This window comes from Parus major, chromosome 4, assembly GCF_001522545.3.
Source record: "Parus major isolate Abel chromosome 4, Parus_major1.1, whole genome shotgun sequence".
NCBI lineage: Eukaryota > Metazoa > Chordata > Aves > Passeriformes > Paridae > Parus > Parus major.
Genome location: NC_031771.1, coordinates 45,579,612 through 45,598,622, shown reverse-complemented (window position 1 = coordinate 45,598,622; position 19,011 = coordinate 45,579,612). Strand labels below are relative to the sequence as shown.

The 19,011-nt window shown below is 39.5% G+C and overlaps 1 protein-coding gene across 1 annotated transcript in view; it reads left to right on the top strand.

The window, feature by feature from the left end:
- Positions 1–1,347, top strand: part of LIMCH1 (LIM and calponin homology domains 1) — a 170,210-nt gene extending 168,863 nt beyond the window's left edge. Inside the window, exon 35 of the mRNA XM_033513515.1 lies at positions 622–1,347. Coding sequence (XP_033369406.1) covers positions 622–647 — 26 coding nt within the window. The 3' untranslated portion in view covers positions 648–1,347. The remainder of the gene's footprint in view (positions 1–621) is intronic.
- The last annotated feature ends 17,664 nt before the right edge of the window (positions 1,348–19,011 follow it).

Here is a 19,011-nt window from a genome sequence, read left to right as displayed (position 1 = left end):
GATGACTCTGTTTCAAAATAAATAATCAAAAAAGATGACTAGAAAAACATTAAGAATTATGTAGTGGTCCAGGGCCCAAAATATTCCTGGTTTTCAGATAAAAGTGGATGGGGTTTTTATAAGTAGGTTGTTTCTGTACAATGAATCCTCACAAGGAAGGAAATTCTGTATTCAATGTCAAACACAGAGAATGGTCACAGGTTGATGAGTGTCAAAGTCAAAGGCAAAAAGTAAATTGATGAGATTCCCTATATGGCCAAATAACACAAGGAGCCTGTAGTACCAGGTAGCACAAACTAGGCACAGCTGAAGATGACTCAGCAGTCCTTTGCTTTACTATTTTGCCTCTGCAGAGCCTGAAATAAATATGCACACAAGTACTTTGGGCATAAAATAAGATAAAACTTCATGCAGAATGCATTAGACATGTGACAAGGAAAATATATTTCCACTGGAATTATGCTGAACCTTCTTTGTTATTGCCCCAGTTTTTCAGGAGAAAGGAAAACCAGCTACATATAACTCCAGATCCATTTTTTGAATTGTAAAGCTCATACAAAGAAAAGTCTATATTTCTTAAAATTTGTAACCAATTACTTGTTTTGCTTTTGTTTTGCCCAGCTGCTGGACAGCCAACTACATTGTGACATGACTTTCAGTCCTAATAACTTTCAAGAAGGAACTCTCTTCTCATATGTATCGGCTGCCTCCAGACAATCACTTGTAAAGGCTTGAATCCATGGACATGATGGCTCTCATCTCGTTTTTAAAAACTCACAAAAAAATTCTGCACCTGCTCCTTTGAAATGCAATATGTTGGTTTTTGCTTCCTTAAGAAATTTGCAAAATATGTATGACCATGTTTGGGAAGGCAAAGCCTAAGTACTATAAAAAAAAGCAAAACCACCTTTCAGGTATGCTTATGATACCCAGTCTGTTACCTTGTTCTTTTGAAAGTAATAAGAGAATAAACATGCAATAAAGCTGTTTTGTTTTAATATTTCTAGCAATTAAAAAGTTTAAGTTTACAAAACCTTTATAGAATATGCCAACTTGAGCTGAGAAGTAATTTTGAGATAGTATCTAATCAGTACATTTGAGAAACTAAACATCACAGCACGACTTCTCTGTTATAACTGAAGCTATAACTTTTTTTATACAGAGACTAGTTTGATAATACATCCTGTAATTCTGAAGCATTTTCTGTTTATAATACCTTCAATGGAGGGTAGGAGTTAAACAAATAAATTATTGCACTTTTAGTCATAGGATTTTTTGTTTGTGTACCTCAAGTAATGTTCATGACTATAGCTTAATATTCTCTGAAATAAAGACTTCTTCATTAAACCTAAAGACTGCATACCATTAACAAAAGGAAAAATTCCCATCAGTAGCAACCTTCTTACTAAGTTCAGCACCCTGTATCGTTATTAAACTCGATGAAAGGTGATGTGGGGAAGAGGAAACCGAGCAGGCAGATCCAGCAGAGTTGTGAGTCTCCAAGCTGCAGTTTGATGTTGTAGTGAAGCTTTTCTCTTTGGCATGTAACTTGCCCATCGATTTGAGTGGGTTGGGCATCTGCTTGTTCACCTGCAAACCTTACACTTGGTTGAAATCTCATGCAGAGAAACACGTGTGGTTTGGGTACCCCCCAGGGTAGATAATTAGACAGCCTTGAGCCTGTCTTCCTCCATCTACTACCTAAAAATAGTCAGCAAAACCCAGAAGTGTGGAAGATGGGCAGGGAGGAGGTTGGGGCCACAGGCAGAGAAACTGCCTTGCCTGTGTTTGGGACAGTTTTCCTTTGTACTCTTTGATTAAGCATGTGCTCCTTACTAAAGTGATCCAGCAGCTCATTAAAACAGAGGTTCAGCAGGTATCTACAGTACACAGACAAAGTTAGGGAATGTTTTGCAACTGTAAAATAGCCTAGCACTTTTTGGTAAACAGTTACTGGAAACATCTTCAAATGGAGGGGGAAAAAATCTTTTTCTGCCTTAAAACCACTATAAACTAAATGAATAGAGATTTCTTATATCTATGTGCATATCTGTCATCTTTTGATGTGTTGATAAATAGAAATGAAGTGGTTATTAGGGAAGCAATAATTCTGAGTTGTTCTGTAGGTAGCAATTATTTATTGAAATGCTAGACAGTTGCTTGCATGTGAGTTGTATAACCATGCAAAACTGCGTGTCATCAAACACACACATGCAATGTCGTTGGGGGACATTGTGACTATCTGCTGGAAAGTTACATGTTACTTCCTTAATATTGTGCCTTAGAAAATGCAAAGCTGTTGCACACAGTCAGCAATGACTTATGGATGCAATAAATCCAAAAAGCTGAAGTCCTTTGTGGACTTCACCTGGGGAATATTTTTAAGTAAAAATGAAATAAATCAGACAAATGTTTTGGAACTAAAAGTGATGTCCTATATTTTGATCAACCACTTGCATGATTTACTGTTAAAGGGTTTTGATAACCAGGATGCTTACCCTTTGCCTGTGGTTGTTAAAACATTTTCCCACAAAGAGTGTTAACATGGAAATTCAAGAAGCAGATTTCGTAATTGACGTGGTACGTCTGTATAACTCCACACGCTGCATTAAGGATATGTAAATATGTAATGTCTGAACCTAATTTTTAAATGAGACTGTGCATGCTTGTGCATCTATTCAATATGAGTCTCTAGCACTGCTTCACCCACGTGATAGAGTTAGATGTGCAAATCAGTCCCCAAGTGTATCAAAGGGTTGGTTGTCTCAGAGGTCAGGTCCACTTCTCATTCATGTAGGGGTAAGTGCCCAAAGGGCTTAGGAGCATGGTTGGGATAAAGTGCATGAACGAGGGGGGAGGGATATTGCACCACACTGCAGACACATCACTGGGTCTCTGGAGCTGCTTAGAAATTGGTCCCAGTGTCTGTTAGATAGTTTTGTGTATGCATGTTTTAGCAAAGTTGATTGTACGTAAAGCAAAATGAAGCAGCGCTCAATGGTGACGATTTTTTTCCCCTAATGGACATCTATTCACCAGCACAAAATAATTTTCAACAGTTTTCTAAATCGTACTTGCCAACTTCTTATGTTTGATTTTATATTCCCTCTGGAGTCTTACATGGCAAATTCATTCAGGCTAATTTTTTTTTTTCATTTTTTTTCCAGTTTAAACACATTAAGATGATACATTTCTAATCAGGATCTTTGAGCACAGAAAAAGAGTAATGCTCTCCTACATTTGAACTGCAATGTAAATGTATTTGTTGCAAAAAAATGATTTATTATTACTGAGCAAGTACAATATATGTAATGGGTTTTAGATGTTCTGGAATTTATTTAGCCTCTTACTACTTCAGAGAACCTGAACAGGTATCATAACCCATCTGTATTTTACAAGCCCATTTTCATGGTGTATTTTTTCCTTCCTCTTGCTATGTAGTGTTATTGATGCAGTACATCTGTAGTTTTCAGAGAATGTCGTAAAGGTTGGTGAACCAGAAGGGGACCATCCTTATCTGCATGTCCATTCAAGGACATGGATTGCTCTCCTAGCTGGGGCTAATGTTGAATTCCAATTATGCTAATCCTCCCTTCATTTTATTTATTCTAAAATGCCTCTGGAAATTAGGAAAACTTGTCTAAAACTCAACAGCTTTTATAGTAAATGTATGTTTATAAATAAAATTATTATTATCTTTGATGGTGTTGATTTTGCTTATTCTGACTAACTTCTACTGCATAAACCTGCATTGCAGAGTAGAGACTTCTGCTTGGTTGGGTTTGGCTGAGCCAAGCAATGTTCCCCAGGACTTAGGATATGAAATGAGACAATAAAAAAGACATAGCTGAAATGGCAAAATACACTGTGGATTGCCACTGTAAGCTCTAGCCCTCTATTCACAAGAGCATCTGTGCCTGTTGTGGTAAAAGATGAGCAGAAAAGACTTTCTGTAGAGAGGCAAACCAAATGTCCTCAGACCTTTCATCAGTGTTGGTGGACTGTGGTTCAGACTTTCACTCACAAAGCACTTTATATACAGCAATGCTAAATATGTGCTTGGTTAATCCCATTACCATGTAGCAAAGATCCTGGAGTTTGTGCTTAGTTTTGCATATGCTGAGGTATCTCACTAATTCTTGAATGGCAACAAGCGTGTGACTTATCCAGACACCAGCAGAAAGTTCACACAAAATTTTAAACTAATAACTGCCCTTTTCTCTACTTTTTTAATGGGTCTTAAGTGGATGACGAGTTTGGGCTTGTGCCAGTAGAACATCTCAGCTGTTAGATGAGTCATGGGGACGCACAGACGATTTAATTTTTTTTAATTCGTTTGTTCATTCATTCATTTTTATCCTAGTGCCCTAATGGCAGTGGTGGTGGTCATACATTTTCCCTGTGTGTCCCTGAGGGCCAGAGACATGCCTCAGGTGGCAGAGACATGCTGGGATTCCCAGCAGTGCCATCCATACCCTGTCTGCGGGAACTGCGCGCTGCCACTGGAGGTTGCTCTGAGGCTGGATTTGGAGGCAGTCAGGCAGCTATTTCTGCTCCAGCAACTCTGCACCATGGCTGCTTGGCACACAGACAAACTCTGTTTGTGACCCTTATGAGCCAGGGAAAGTGGTGGAAATTCTGGTATGATTTTTTGTAATATTATTATTATTACCATTCCCTAGTGAATGTGACTTGCACAGTCATTTATGATACTAAAAGGAAATCACTGGGGTGCATTCACCAAGCAAAATAGTTTTGAATACCTTATAAATGGGGAGTTGAGTCACCTGGTCACCTCCCCAGGACCTTCACCTGCAGATAGCAAAGGCTGCCTGGAGGGCCCTGAGAGAACCATGGTGCTAACAGAGCCTTGGCACGCCCCAGGACAGGACACTGGCTTGTTGAGCAGTGGAATGAAGCTGAGGGCACTTGGGAGAAATAGGAGCTGATGTGAGAGAGGAGTGGGATGTTACAGCTGAGGTTCAAACATTGGAGCAGAGGATACCCCATGCAAAGAGGGATGTGTGCATGGCCCCCAGGAGAGCTCTGTGCCACCTCTACATCCTGTCCAGGTGTGATGCTGCTATCCCACTCCTTTCCCCCATCGTGGACTACTGGGACAAGTGCTCAGTTTTCTCCATCCAACCCACTTTGTTTTGCTCATTTTTTTTCTCTCTTTAGAAGGTGTTTTGGTGCACAGGTCATCAGTGAGCACAGACAGGTGCTGGTAGCTGCAGGAGGCTCTAGGCACAGGTGATGAACATCAGTAGCTTGCTTACCTTGTGAGTATTAATCCTGATCCAGAGAACTCTTCTGGAACATAGTTAAAAGCAGACAGCTAGCACTTGTCTAGAAAATTAGCTTTAGGTACAGTTCTTGATGGGTCCCCTCCCTGGTAATGGCAGTCTGGTCCAGTTTTTATTTTTTACTTATTTATTTATTACTCAATAAAATTTTCGGAAGTGGGAGCCTGCCCTTTTCTCCCCTTTACCAGTCTGGGTAACTGGGGAACAAAATTACAAGATTACAAAATGACAAGATGACAGAGAGACATTTGCAGTGAAAATGAGAAGCATTTGTGAATGCTCAAAATGAGCAGATGACCACCACTTGGATGGGAAAAAAAATGTCAGTAAAATATATCTCCTGAAAAGGCAAACAGGTCTCCTATATAGTTTTAAAAGCCTCCGGTAGGAGTGTAATTTCATCTGAATTTCCTGATAAGGGGAAATGACTAAACTGGAAGCAGCTCAAGTTTTTCAAGTAATAAGAGCCCAAAAAAAAGAGACAGAAAGTGCAGGACAGGATGTGACCCTTCCTACAGTACAGAAGGGGGTTGGTATTTGAGGGGTTGGGTGGCTATTTTCTAGTTCATGTGGTTTTATAAAATGTAGCATGAGTTCAACATGCAAGAGGGAGCTGCTGCTCTGTAGATCTTATGAAATGTGCCATGCTCTGCAGGAGTAGCTAGTGAAGCTAGGTAAACCCTAAAGCATATGGAGTTTTAAACCATTTAGGGAAAAAACCCTCCATTATGTAAGATAATCTTGTAAGTCGCTGTTAACTCATCCATAGAGTCCATCTGCTTCACTGCACATGATGCACTGCAAATTCTCTTAGCTAATGCAACATCCATAGCTCACAGATATATTTTTTCCTAGATGTATTTTTTCTAGACCCCAGTCATGAGTCTAGAAATTAAATCAAAACTAACCAAACTGCAAATCATTCCTTGAAATAACAGAATTTATCAAACAGGAGAAGAAAGCAAGATTTCAAAAATTCCTTTTTTCTGTTACATCTGATTATAGACAAAACCACTCCACTACAAGCATAGAAACAGAGACATCCTATCTACATCCCTGGAAACTACTATAGGTATAGTAATGCTGAAACTGCTGTTCCAGGGACCTGGACTTGGGGTTTGCAATGGCTATCCCCTCTTTTCAGTGGCCAAGTGCTTTGGTTGTCTTTGGGGTGATTTTGCAAAGTGAGTGTGAGTTTGTGAGTGTGCAAAACTCAAAGGAGGTGTTACAATAATCCTCAATATAGCAATATGTCCCTATCATTCAAATCGAAGATGTCACCTCCAAATGCACTTTCCTGGGACCACATTTAATATTTCCAGGTGAGAACAAAGTGTCTATTTTTCCAAAAGATGTTAAATGTAGGGTATTATTTTTTAAAATCTAATTACAATCTTTTCTTAGGAAAAATGAATTCCAATGAGTGATTTGGCAACTGTGTGTTGTATTAATTAATACTAATGTATTGAAGTAGACTAGATTGCAGCATGAGCTTTCTGGGTTGGACTTTGTGCAATTATGCAAGTCTTAAAGTTTTTCCTGACTGATACACAGTGATAACACTCAGAAAATTTTCAGCCTGAGGGTGAAGCTCTCTGAACTGTTTCATGAACTGATGTTCTGGAGGTTTTGTAGAAAACATTTGGCTTGGTTCATATTTGATGCTTTTTGGTGCCCTTCCTGGTCCAATGGGATACTGGAACCATTTTTGGGCGGAGGGAAGTGGCCATGGTTTGCCATGGTCTCTGGGGAGTGGAAGACACTGCTTACACAGTCTGTGGGGGGGAAAAGCCTTGCACTGAAGCCAGACATGACTCCTGCAAACCCTCTGTGCCCAGCCACGTCCCAGTTAGGCTTGAAGTTAAATATGAAGACAGCAGTGATAGATAGACCTATGAAATACATTGTCTTCTTGTTTTAAGTATTCACAGGTCTTCAGCTGAGTTTAAAATGGATGGATAAAAGGACAGCACTCTATGTAAAAAAGAAGCCAGATAACACATATCTCACCTATACTTCTAAATGCATTTTGTATCTTGTTATTGTTTTGAAACTGGTAGGATGACATTAAGAGGGGATTTGTGCCACTAATTGATATAATCACAAATCTGTTCCAGTGGGCTAAAGCTGAATTTTAATATTAACTTGCAGCCTCACAAACCCGCTTTCAGCCATTTCATTTGGAATATCACCTACATGTCCAGCGTGTATCTGTGACATGATGGCAGTGCTGGGAAGTAGCAGCAGAGGCAAATCAACCATCCTCAGCTCTCATCCCCTCCACTTTGCTTCTGCCAAAGCTGTTATCTCTCAGAGCATTTGTCACAGATACACCAGGGTACACAGTAGTTGAAAAGCCATTATCTCTTTCAAAAGTAGTGACTAATGTGCTTTTGCCTACAGCAATGTGAGGGTCAGCAAGATATTGCTGTAGAATCAGCTGTATTTACCTTGTAGAAAAACAGCTGCATTTTCCTAATATTTTTTAAGGAAATAAAGGTCTTTATTTTTCAAAACTTTTCTGGTAGCTTTTTTCTTATATTTCTCCTGGAAATGTTGATTGCTATTTTTATATCCTTCTGTCATTCTGTCATTAGCAAACAGGCAATTTTAACATTTTTTACTCTCTGAGTAAAGCAGTATTTTCCTTGACTGGATGATACTGTCCAGTGTAATTACATGTGGTTTGAAAATCAAAACTTAAAAGCACCTTTCAAAAAAAAAAAAAAAGTCAGCTGATTTTTCTGCCTGTGGTGGAAGCCCATCTACCACAATATTCTGCAACATGGGGGCCAGCATATCCCACCTGGTGGCAATGCACAATGGGGAATCAAAATCATCACAGCCAGTTGATGCTGTCACTGCACTCCATTTTATATAGAAAAGGATTGTGCTTGCAGTTCATTGCAAGGCTTGCCTCATTAAATCATCTTTTCAGACAGTGGACTTCTGAGAAACCCAAACTCCAAGGAACTCAGGTGGTGGCACTGCCTTTGCTGTGATTATTTTCATTGTGGGAGTTGAAGGGGAAGGAGAAAGCTTTTCACTTGCAGCACAAGCTGCAAGTCATCCATGCAGTTGGGTTTATATCTGGGAAAAAAGCCTGCATGATTATGCAGAGTGACATTTACAGCCATTACAGCGTTTCTTCAAATTAATGTAGGTGGTACAGTAACTTCAAAGTTGTATTTTTTCCCATGTGGCTGTGTGTTAATAGTTAAATAACTGAACAAGGTGTAGGTTCAAATATAAAGTTTACAATGGAATATAATCATTTGATACTTGGTTTTCTCAATATCTCTATCTTGAGTGCTTAAAGTCTGTTTACAGTATGAATACAATTAAACATGTAGATACATTTCTCTTTACTGCATCAAGGCTCTTCAAACACGTGGCTGTTTTCACACACTTCCAGCTGACAATAACGCTCACGCGTTGTTACCCCAGGAGCTGAAGACTTACACTGTACTTGATAAGCTTTGATGCAAAAAGCGATCAGTTTTAATTGCTACCAGATATAGGCAAGGTAAGATGAAAAGACAACCTGACAATGAATGTGCTTGAAGCTCAGAGGAAAACCAAACCAAACCATTTTTTGTGCATTCACCAGCTACTGTGGCTACAGCATAGTGACTGTGGTGTTCAGAAGGACCAGGCTACCTGAGCATTGCAGCAAAAATCACCAGAGCAAGAAGCCCATCAGTGTGGAGTCAGTCTGTCTAGAAGCACAGCACACAAAGCAGCAGCAGCAGACTTTTCCCTGCCTACACCAGAGCACCAGGAGCAGCCGGCTGGGCTGGAGCCAGCATGACCATGCAGGCGCTGTTGTTGGGTGCACAGACCTGTCGGCACTGGCAGATCCTTTCCTGCTTGGAGCTGAGTGAGGCAAGCTGAATCCTTCTGGGGGAACAGCTTTAGAGAGAAAAGATGGCAAAAGATGTTCCTTTTCTGGAAGAAAGGAGATTTAAAAGCTGTAAGCACATTGTTTGCGTGAGTGATGCCTGCCACAGTGGGGCAGGAACTGTGGTTTATTTTCTAGTCTTCTTTACATTGACTTCTCAACCTGCTGATGTTACCCTGGCTTCATATGTCTCATCTGTGGAGAAGAGATGGAAACATCCACACTGCTGTTCCCACAATCTTCTGCCTGGACAATAGCAAATATTTTATCTTAGTGAAATAATTTCAAGAAAATCTAAAAATTTGCTGGAGGAGAGATGAAGAAAAGGTTTTTCACTAAGTTTTGGTGCCAAATCAGCTTCTCCAGTTAATTATAAAATGACTTAAAAAAATAGTCCACATGGTCCTCATCCTCTGGAGGTGGTTGCTATGTAAGATACCTGCTGGGATGCTGGGATGTGACAGGATATGCTCCACACAAGTCACACACATGTGGCAGACTATCCCTGCCAAGGGCAGTCAGCAGCCTGGGGGGCTGCCTCTGAGAACAGATATTTGTGGTCATCTGTTGTTTTTATTGCCTGTTCTGCAGGGATTTGTGATATGACGTGCTACATCATGTGCTCATGACTTGTCAAAAACCTGATTTCCAGGAAAATGATGGCCCACACAAGGTTGGGGCTGGCCACCAGCTGAACAAGTGGTCCCGCTGGCTCAGCAGTGCCTTGCAGCTGTGTGTAGGATAAGCACCTGGAAAGTAATCTGAGCTTAATGCTGGAAAGAAGTAGCCAAAGCTAGGCTGGGCTGGAAGAAGACCATGGAATCCAAAAGATTTGTCTATGAACTGTTACATCCACTCACCCAAAACAAATATTGTAAAAACAAACTGCATAGATGCTACCTGCACCTGGAGATTAATACATGTTTCAAAACAAAAAAATCTATCATTTCCTTTCGACTTAGCCAGACGTTGCATGCCAGTGTTTTCTGGACTGAGTTTGTTGATGGAAGAGAACATTAAATAGTTAAAAGGATTCTTTCACCTCGGTGAATCTTTCACTGGGGCAAAATAAACAAACATGGAAAAACTGCCCAGATCATGCTCCTACTTTAAGTCTTGACAAGTGTTGTGAGGGTGACTGCTGCCACACAGCTAAAGGACTAAGGCACTTTGTAAATCAAATTTCAAGTAAAGAGATTGGTTTGAGAAACCTCCTCGGCATGGAGTCACAAGCTGTCAGAGTATATTAGCATTATGTTACTGGAGTAAAAAGAAAAACAAATTAAGATGTTTAACAGCTGAAATCTGAAACAAAATTGTGTTTAATGCTGAAAATCTTGTTAACATATTTTCAGGCTTCCCTTTCCCCAGATATTAAATCTCAGTGTGTTTGAGAGCATCTTTTTATCACACATAGAAACCTACTGTGAGAGAACGAGACCTATACGCGACATATGGTAAGGACGGGTGTTTCACCCTGCATGCAAAAGCCTCTTCAGCATTGCTGCAGCATCCAGTAGCACATGGGAAGATTTTAAGGACCAGGGGAGATACGCAGCTGGAATTCCCTGTGTGTCTGGGGTGACAGAAAGAATTGCATCAACAGCAACAGGCGCAAACTGAAGATCGCACATGCTGTAGCATTTAATGTGAGGGGTAATTTGAACTCCCAAACTGGTTTTTCTTTCATATTGGCTCCCACAATGAAAGAACCATTAAGGGTTTTAGTGATCTTCCAAGACTCTGCTTCCAGCAGAAAATTGGCTCCTTCTCCTTGGACACAAGACCAATTTTTAACTCAATTTCGAGAGATGATGGATGTTGTACTTTATTCCAAGTCTATATGCTAAATTAACAAGGCTGTCTGCTTAGTTTCCTCTTTTGAAACCACATTGAGATGAGTTTCTGCTAATTCTCTTACACAGGGCATTAGACATGTGAACGGAGTCCTTATTCAAGAATTGAAATAATAGGCTTTTTTGCCAAGTATATTACTTTGGGTAATAATTTGAGCTGTGAGGCAGCAACAATAATTTGCTTCCTGAAAAAGGATTACCATCTGAATTATTTCAAGTAGAATGAAACTAAACATATATTTTCATCAAAGTATTTTTAAAAATATTAATTACCTTTTAAAAGTGTATCTTAGAGCAGGGATCATTCCATTAGGTGGGCCCATTTCATATTTGGTTTTTCCCTCATGCTCCCCCTGGTCAGTTTTAAAGATAACAGAAAGTCCCTCAGGAGTACTCTGGATTACATAATAGCCTGCATTTGGTTTATTTATTCAGTTATTAGCATGTTAACAGATGCTGTTGATTTGTTAAATATTTGATTTGGTAAAGCATGGAAAAAATGGCATAAAAGTGAATGTTTTTCTTAACTCTGGCCATGACTCAGGGGAATGGCCACTGCAGTAAAACTTACATAATTCTGTACATAAGGAAAATGTTTCACAGAGGTAAGCCATTGGGAAGGCAATTTAAAATTAAATTTTGGACAGTACACAGAAAATTCGAAGGCAAAACTCTGACAAAACTTTGACCTCTGGGCAAAACCAGGAACCGGCTCTATTAAGTCTATGTATTGTGTTGTACCAGTAGAAGCTGAGTTGTTTCCCAAAAATACTGGGGTGGCCAAAAAGGAGGCCACATGCTTTCAGGACTGTGATTGGGAGCAGTGAGCTGTGGACTCACTGCTTAAATACCAGTGAGTCCACAGCTAGGAACACCTTTCCGTGTACGCCTATTCTTTCTAAATTGGAATGTTTAAAAGCAGCGTGTTTGTAATTGTAAAGTGGCCCAGGATGGCAATAAACAGTCTTAATGGTTTCCTTTTGGCAGCACAGACCCAGCAGGTCTTCTTATTCCACAAGGAGCTTTTGAGATGGATTGGATGAACTGGCCTCATGGAATGGGGTTCGTACTTCATGTATCACAAAATCATGTCTCTCAACCAGAAAAAAGAAACCAGTGCAAAAGTGCAGCTGTCAGTGTCTTCCTCAAGAGGAGGTCAAACACAGAGATGATGTGTATCAACTAATCAAAGCAAAAGGATGTAAGAGTGTGGTTGAAATAACTGAGTAATTTAAGCAAGGAATAAAAAGAATAATATAACACCTTTAGCATAATTGAATAATGTCCTTCCCACAGGTGACACAAGGTGGAAAAGCATGGTCAAGTCTTTATTCAGTTGTGATTATGCTTCCAAACAATAGCTTGTTAAATAAAATAGTATGAAATGCCAATTCTTTCTTAGAGCTTTATATTTCAAAAATATTTCAGTCCTACTTATGTCAGACACCAGTCTCATCCTAGTCCTCCCTTGCATGGAGGTTGCCAAAAATTCCTTTTTGGTTAATGTTTTCTGCTGCAGCACAATGACTCAGAACGAGTTTTAATTATGGCTGTAGCCTGAATGATCTTGCAGATCTCATCATTAGGTCCTGGGAGAAGCTAATGGCTTATCTGTTCTGTATAATTGTTCAAATCTTTTCCATCAGTTTTCCATCAGTGATATCTCATTTGTATGTATGTATCTCATTTGTTGTATGGTGGTGAGTCAACTACTCAGCCCAGGACTTTAGAAATTCAAAAATACACTCTGGCAAATAAATAAAAAAAAAACATTTTGAAGTTATTTTCTTAGGGCACGAAATTGGTGTGAGTTTTGAAATACTGTATCCTCATGGAGCTGCACTGATTAGCAGTATCTGATATGTTTTTATAACTAATGTTAGTCTCACTCAACAACACAAGTGATTAAGCAATTTGTGCCTCCTGACATAGTAACAGGAAACTTATTTCTCAACAACTTTGCCACTGATAGTAAGCAATAATTTTAATGTCTTTGTTCAACAGACAGCAGCATGGTTAATACCCAGTTTGTTAAAGTCACAAATCCCCTTAAATGATGCACAAATAGAAGTCCTTCTGCTAAAAGTTAATTTTTCTTTCACAGTTCCTTGAAGTATGAGGTGGTGGTTTTGTCAGCAGCACAGGCTTGTTGGCAGAGATGACAATACCTGGCATTTTGACACCTGTCATTGTTACTCCCTAAACTGTGTGGTAGTTTGGTTCCTGGGGGAAAGGGAGGGTAAAGATGCTCATGGATAAGAGAACTGAATGGCTTTCATGAAGAAAAGCGGTTTGGGGGCAATTCATAATGTCAGTGAGCAAACAAGTGACATGTTAAAGCAGGTTTGATGCACTGTTAGACAATCCCCTGGAGCCCTGCTGCCATTTGTGGGTTGATGGAGACTGTGATTGCTGTCACAGAAGAAATAGTTATTAGGGAGGAGAATAAATTACATTTCTTGTGCACCTGTCCCCTGTTAGAAAACGCACCTCTAAAGACACACCTCAGCTTTTACCTCTGCACAGAAAAATCTGGGAGACATGACTCCCCCTGGATAGCAGGGCACTCCCAGCTGAAATCTGAGTTCTCCTCTGCCTGAAACTGCCTTGCCAAAGGAACCTCTTCAGAACACACATCCTTTGTGGCTAATTTATCACCGGGGGGAAAAGGAGATCACAGAACCTTAACTGGTCTTGGAAATGCAAAAGAGACACGCAGAGGAGCTTCTGAGCCTGCACTTGCAGGCTATGGAGAGGTTTTGGCACACCTGAGTTTCAGTGGGATCACAACCCCCTAGACACACAGAGCATCACGTCTCCCCCTTACCTTCTCCTCTGCCTGAGGACTCAGAAAGAGCAGTCTTTAAAGGTCTCTCACCTGTTCTTCCCACAACAGATATAATTTTGCTGGGGACTTTTGGGGAACTAAACTGTTGTATCTATCTCTCTTCCCTGCTACCCCAATTAGATGCCCATAAGAGAGCTTTTCTTCTACTTCATTTTAGTTTCAAGATAAAACTAAGTGATTCCTAATGCATGGTTTTATTCTGAGTAGATCCCTTTGAAACCAGCATTGGCTGAAACTTCTCAACAGCTGTAGGTCCAGAAAAATCTCATGCATTCAGGTATGTTACAAGGCTCTTCATGCTGTGCCAGGACTACTTTCATTTCAGAGCACTATTGTGGCTTTGGTTCCCTTGACCCTTAATCCTCATATACTGACAATACTGGTGTGCATTGCCATTTTGGGGTATTTTCCCCCCAGATCTTAACTGATTTTTCTTCTTTAAAACTATTGATTGAGGTGATTAACCCACCACAGCTATTTTTATTTCTTCATGGAAGTGCTAACGTCAACACAGAGCTCCTCTTGCCTTTCTGTATGTCTGCCTGCTCATAAAGAGTCTTCAACTGTACCAGCAGCTTTCACATAGACAAGCCTGAAAGAGCAGTGACCTCAGCACAGGCAGGGAATTAAGCCTATAATCTAATGGGGTTTCTTTTTCCATTTCTAAATAATGGGATTCTATTAGACCAAAGTGTAGTCGCGCCGTAATCATAATTTATTGTATAGCATATCTGAATTTTGCCTTTTATAAATCATAGAGAATTACAACACACAGTTATATAATTGAATCTTCTCTTGTATCATTAATATTTTTCATTGGTTAGAGAAACCCCTTTTCGTTCATAATTCACATATGGCTGGGTATAGAATTTACAGGGGGTTTAATATTCCTATTTTTATGTGTTTTCATATTTTCATTTTCATTCCTTTTAAATATTTTGTAAGGTTTTTTTTTTAAATCATTTTATACTTATGAGGTTTTGTACACATCATTCTGAACAATTTTAATGACAAATGTAGCCATAAGTTCGTGTGTATATATCCTAAAATCTCAACACCAACAAAATGTCATGATCTTTGAAAGGAAATAATTGAAGTTAATTGATTCCGACATTGACATTTAAATGTATTAGTGGTATACACCAGTGAAAGTATTGATCAGTGAAAGTAATCAGCAATAATAGGAAAAATTAATCACTTTCAAAGATTTATTTGACTTCAGCTATGTAATGTACTGTGGCCAGGACTGAAGCTGACCCTGTGAATATAGCAGGGATTATTATCAAACAAAAAGACAAAAGACATGTAAATGAGGGAAAGCTGGGAGGGCACACTTTAACTTGCTATTAGAATATTGAAATAAGGAGTGGCATATAGCCTAAGACTTGTGATCTACTGTTCGTAAATCCATTTCTACATTGGAACAGCAACAGTTGATTTAGAAGAACACACAAGAAATTTGTTGGTGAAAAATTTTTGTTAAAGGTCTCACCTTCAATAAGTGAGTCAATTGGCTTCCATCCTGAAATGGGTGGGTTTATGTTAGAAATCTTTCAGAATATTTTGTTAAAAGAAGCTGTACCTCCCAGATATTCTTACTTAGGAGCTCAGGTTTTTTTTGGAATTCAGTTAAAATCTTCACTTGTGGCAATGAGACACAGTTTGACTATCTAGTGACTGGGAGTACACCCTTTTTCTGGTTCTAAGCTAAGTCAGGAATCAAACAATCACACTGTTATGTGGTATCCTACTTTTTTTTCTTCTAACCAGTTTAAGAAGGAAATCAAGTGAGGCAGTCACTGAAAGGTGAGATTAAATCAGTAAAAACGTGAAGGGCCTGGTCTTATTTCTCCAGTCTTTACAGTGTTTTAGTATTCATATTTAGTATTATACATTACAGCACTGAGTAATACAATTTATTAATACAAACAACTTCTCCACTTCTCTTGACTTATATGCACCCTTGCTCCTTCTTACCACTTTCCTGTGAATGGCACCAGGTTTGATAATCAGGCCAGAAATACTTTAGGAGTGCTACATTCCCAATGGGAATTGATTCTGTTGGGAGTGAAGGGCTTAGACTTCCATCTAGAGCATCCTCTTTTCCTGCAGCAGGACAAAACCACCCACACCATGTTTATCTAAATTTCTGTCTCCATAGAGATAGTCCTAGTGATAATTAGATTTGGATGTTTAAAGCATCACTGTTCTAAGATAGGCTGTCACATAATGCATTACAAGTGCATACAGTAGCAGCAGATAGAGCTTTAACTACCTCTTCTTCCAGATGTAAGGAGATTTTGTTATTAAAAATGAAGAGATACACAGTTTTTAAATAAAGTGTATAATTTTGTCACTAAAGGGAGTTAAATGAGATATTTGTATGCTAGTTGTGGCAGCATTTTGTTTGCAACATTATCTATGGAGATTCCTGAACGGCTTATTTGCAGAGTTCACCCCTTTTGATAACCTTTTTTAAGATAATACAGCACAAATATGTTGGTAGTTCTTTCTAGAAACAGTTTGATATTGCAAAATAAATACAGGGCCAAGAGCTTCTGAATTCTCCTGACAACACTGTTTTGAGATTACTTCAAACTGTAATGTCAGACTTTTCAAGTTGAAAGAAAAGAATGAATACCCTACAGCTTGTGACAGCCTGTGGAGTGTATCTGTGTAACTGTATGTTGCATTGAACTCCACTAACACAGTTATGATAAACCTCAATGAAAATTAAAATCTCTACCTTGTAGTAACCCTGCTGTCGCTCCCCATCTGCAAAGCTGAGGCAAACACACAGGGACTTACTGAAGCTGAATTCTGCTCTTGGTTCTCTGGAAGAGAGTCCTACAAACCCCAGGAAGCCACAGTGGTGGAAAGCTGCAGAGCATCACAGAAGGAACGCAGGCCAATGCTGAGCCCAATCCAGCCTGTCCATGGCTCCTTTCCTGCAGCAGGACAAAACCTGTCCTGTTTCTTCTCACAAAGAAGAAGGTGGAGGGAAGAGATTATTCCTGGCTCCTCTTGGAGCTGAGCCCCACTTGCAGCTGTGCTGGGTGCCACAGCAGGCTGCAGGTAACTCAGCTCCCTTGTCATCAGGGAAAAAGGCATAGGGCCGGGCAAGTGTGGACAGCTGGGGCTGCTGCTGCAGCTGCATGAACCTCCTGGTCCCTGCCATGGCTCAAGGTGGATGAACCCCCACACTTTGCTCTTCAAACCATAGAGAGGTTCTTCACAGCCCTGAAAACACTGGTGTCTGTGTCTATGTCCTTGGGCAGGGGCTGCTGCAGACACTCTCTCATGTTTCAAGAAGTGAATTAACTTCCAAAGGCATTGAGTACCTGAGCTCCATCTGGGTGCTCTGGGTGATGCACACCTCTGAAAGCAGCAACCCAAGCTTTCCCAAATACCATGTCCATGCCAGATGACCAGCTCTCTTAGCCACAGGTTTCACAATCTCCACTTCTTTTCTGTAATGAATAACCACAGAAATTAATAAAATGTGCACTTTGTTCCCTGGATAGACTTTCCTCTTAGGGTAAATTAATAAATATATTGATTCTATTTCTATAAACATTTTTCTGTGAAACAATACTGAAGTGAATGCTTCTGAATACCCCATCCATGCGTTAAGCATAAAGATAGAGGCCTCAGTGCCAACATTAGATTTCAGACTGCTGGAAAAACAGAGTTTTGCTCACTTGTACTTCCCAAGACCTCTTGAACTTTTATCTAATAGATAGACTGTTGATAGACTTCGAATGTAATTTAAACACTCTTTGAAGCAGCAAGAGATGTCACTGGCATTCCCTTATTACCTCTTTTTCAGAAAGAAATGGGAATAAGTAGCCTTAGCTTGTCATGCTACTATGAAATAATACTTCTTTTGAAGTCCAAATGTTTTTATTTCCTGTTGATATATTAATCATGACAAGGATCAGCCCAAAAGAGTATTTCTTCCCTCCAAAGTAAATTTTCATCCTAAAATATGAAAGCATGAGCTTTATTTTCGCTGCTAAAATTTCTTGGGCTGTTTCTGGACGAATTTCTCACAAATCAAGAAAATGGTTTTCCTCTCAAATCATTCCTTGGCCTATATGATGAGCTCAAGGGACAAAAAATGTTTTTCTAAGATGGAACCAGATTTTAGTAGCACCTGGAATGAAGCCACCAGTTTATTTCATAGCAGTTGTTGGGTGATAGCTTGTAAAAGAACAAAATACATCAGTGCAGAAATAGAAAGCTTCATCTCCCATTGATATATCTGCTTTCCTGAAGATGAGGGTAATCTATGCATTAATGTTTTTTTACTCTTAGTGATTCATGCTAAATGTCCATCAAGAGTTACTTACAGGTACTAGCTTCATAGGTGTCTGGGAATTAACAGTGAGTTTTGTGTCCCAGTCCCCCTCTGTACAGTGGGGACTTTTTTCCATACAAATAAATCCCAGATCTTGACTTCAGAAAGAGCTCATGTTTCAGACCACAGCAGCGAGCTGACAGCCTTGCCTGGAGTCAGGCTCATTCAGAGGATTCCTGCCAGGTACACTTCAACAGTGTCAAAAAAGGGTGGGAGGAAAAGAGTATTTAAAAATATATTCTGATGGACCACAGGCACTTTTCATGACATCTCCTTTTCCCATTGGTTGGTAATAGTTTGATAACTCTATTAAATAAGTGCAAATATATAAAGATTAAACAATTTAGACACTCTTACTTATCACTGAAAGGGGTTATTTTTACTAATTTTAGTTTTCCTGTATGCTGGCTTCATATTCCTTAGTAGAAAAATGAATGTTTGCATTGTCATGCATCCATCAAAGAGATTCATACTGCAATCAGGAATTAATTTTTCTCTTCAAGTATCAGAGAGAAGGAAGTGAAAGTGTGTGCAAGAGCCAAATCCAGCATCAGACCTGAATTCTAACTCTTGGTATTTAGAAAAGCAAAAAATGAATCACTCAAATTGTTCCAAATACACAATGTGAATTTACCTCAGAGCTGTTCAAAATGCAATATGTTCATACTGAATTTGAGCTGGATTGTATAATGAATTATCCTTTATTTGAACAATGTAAGGGCGTAAACCCAAGAAAAATA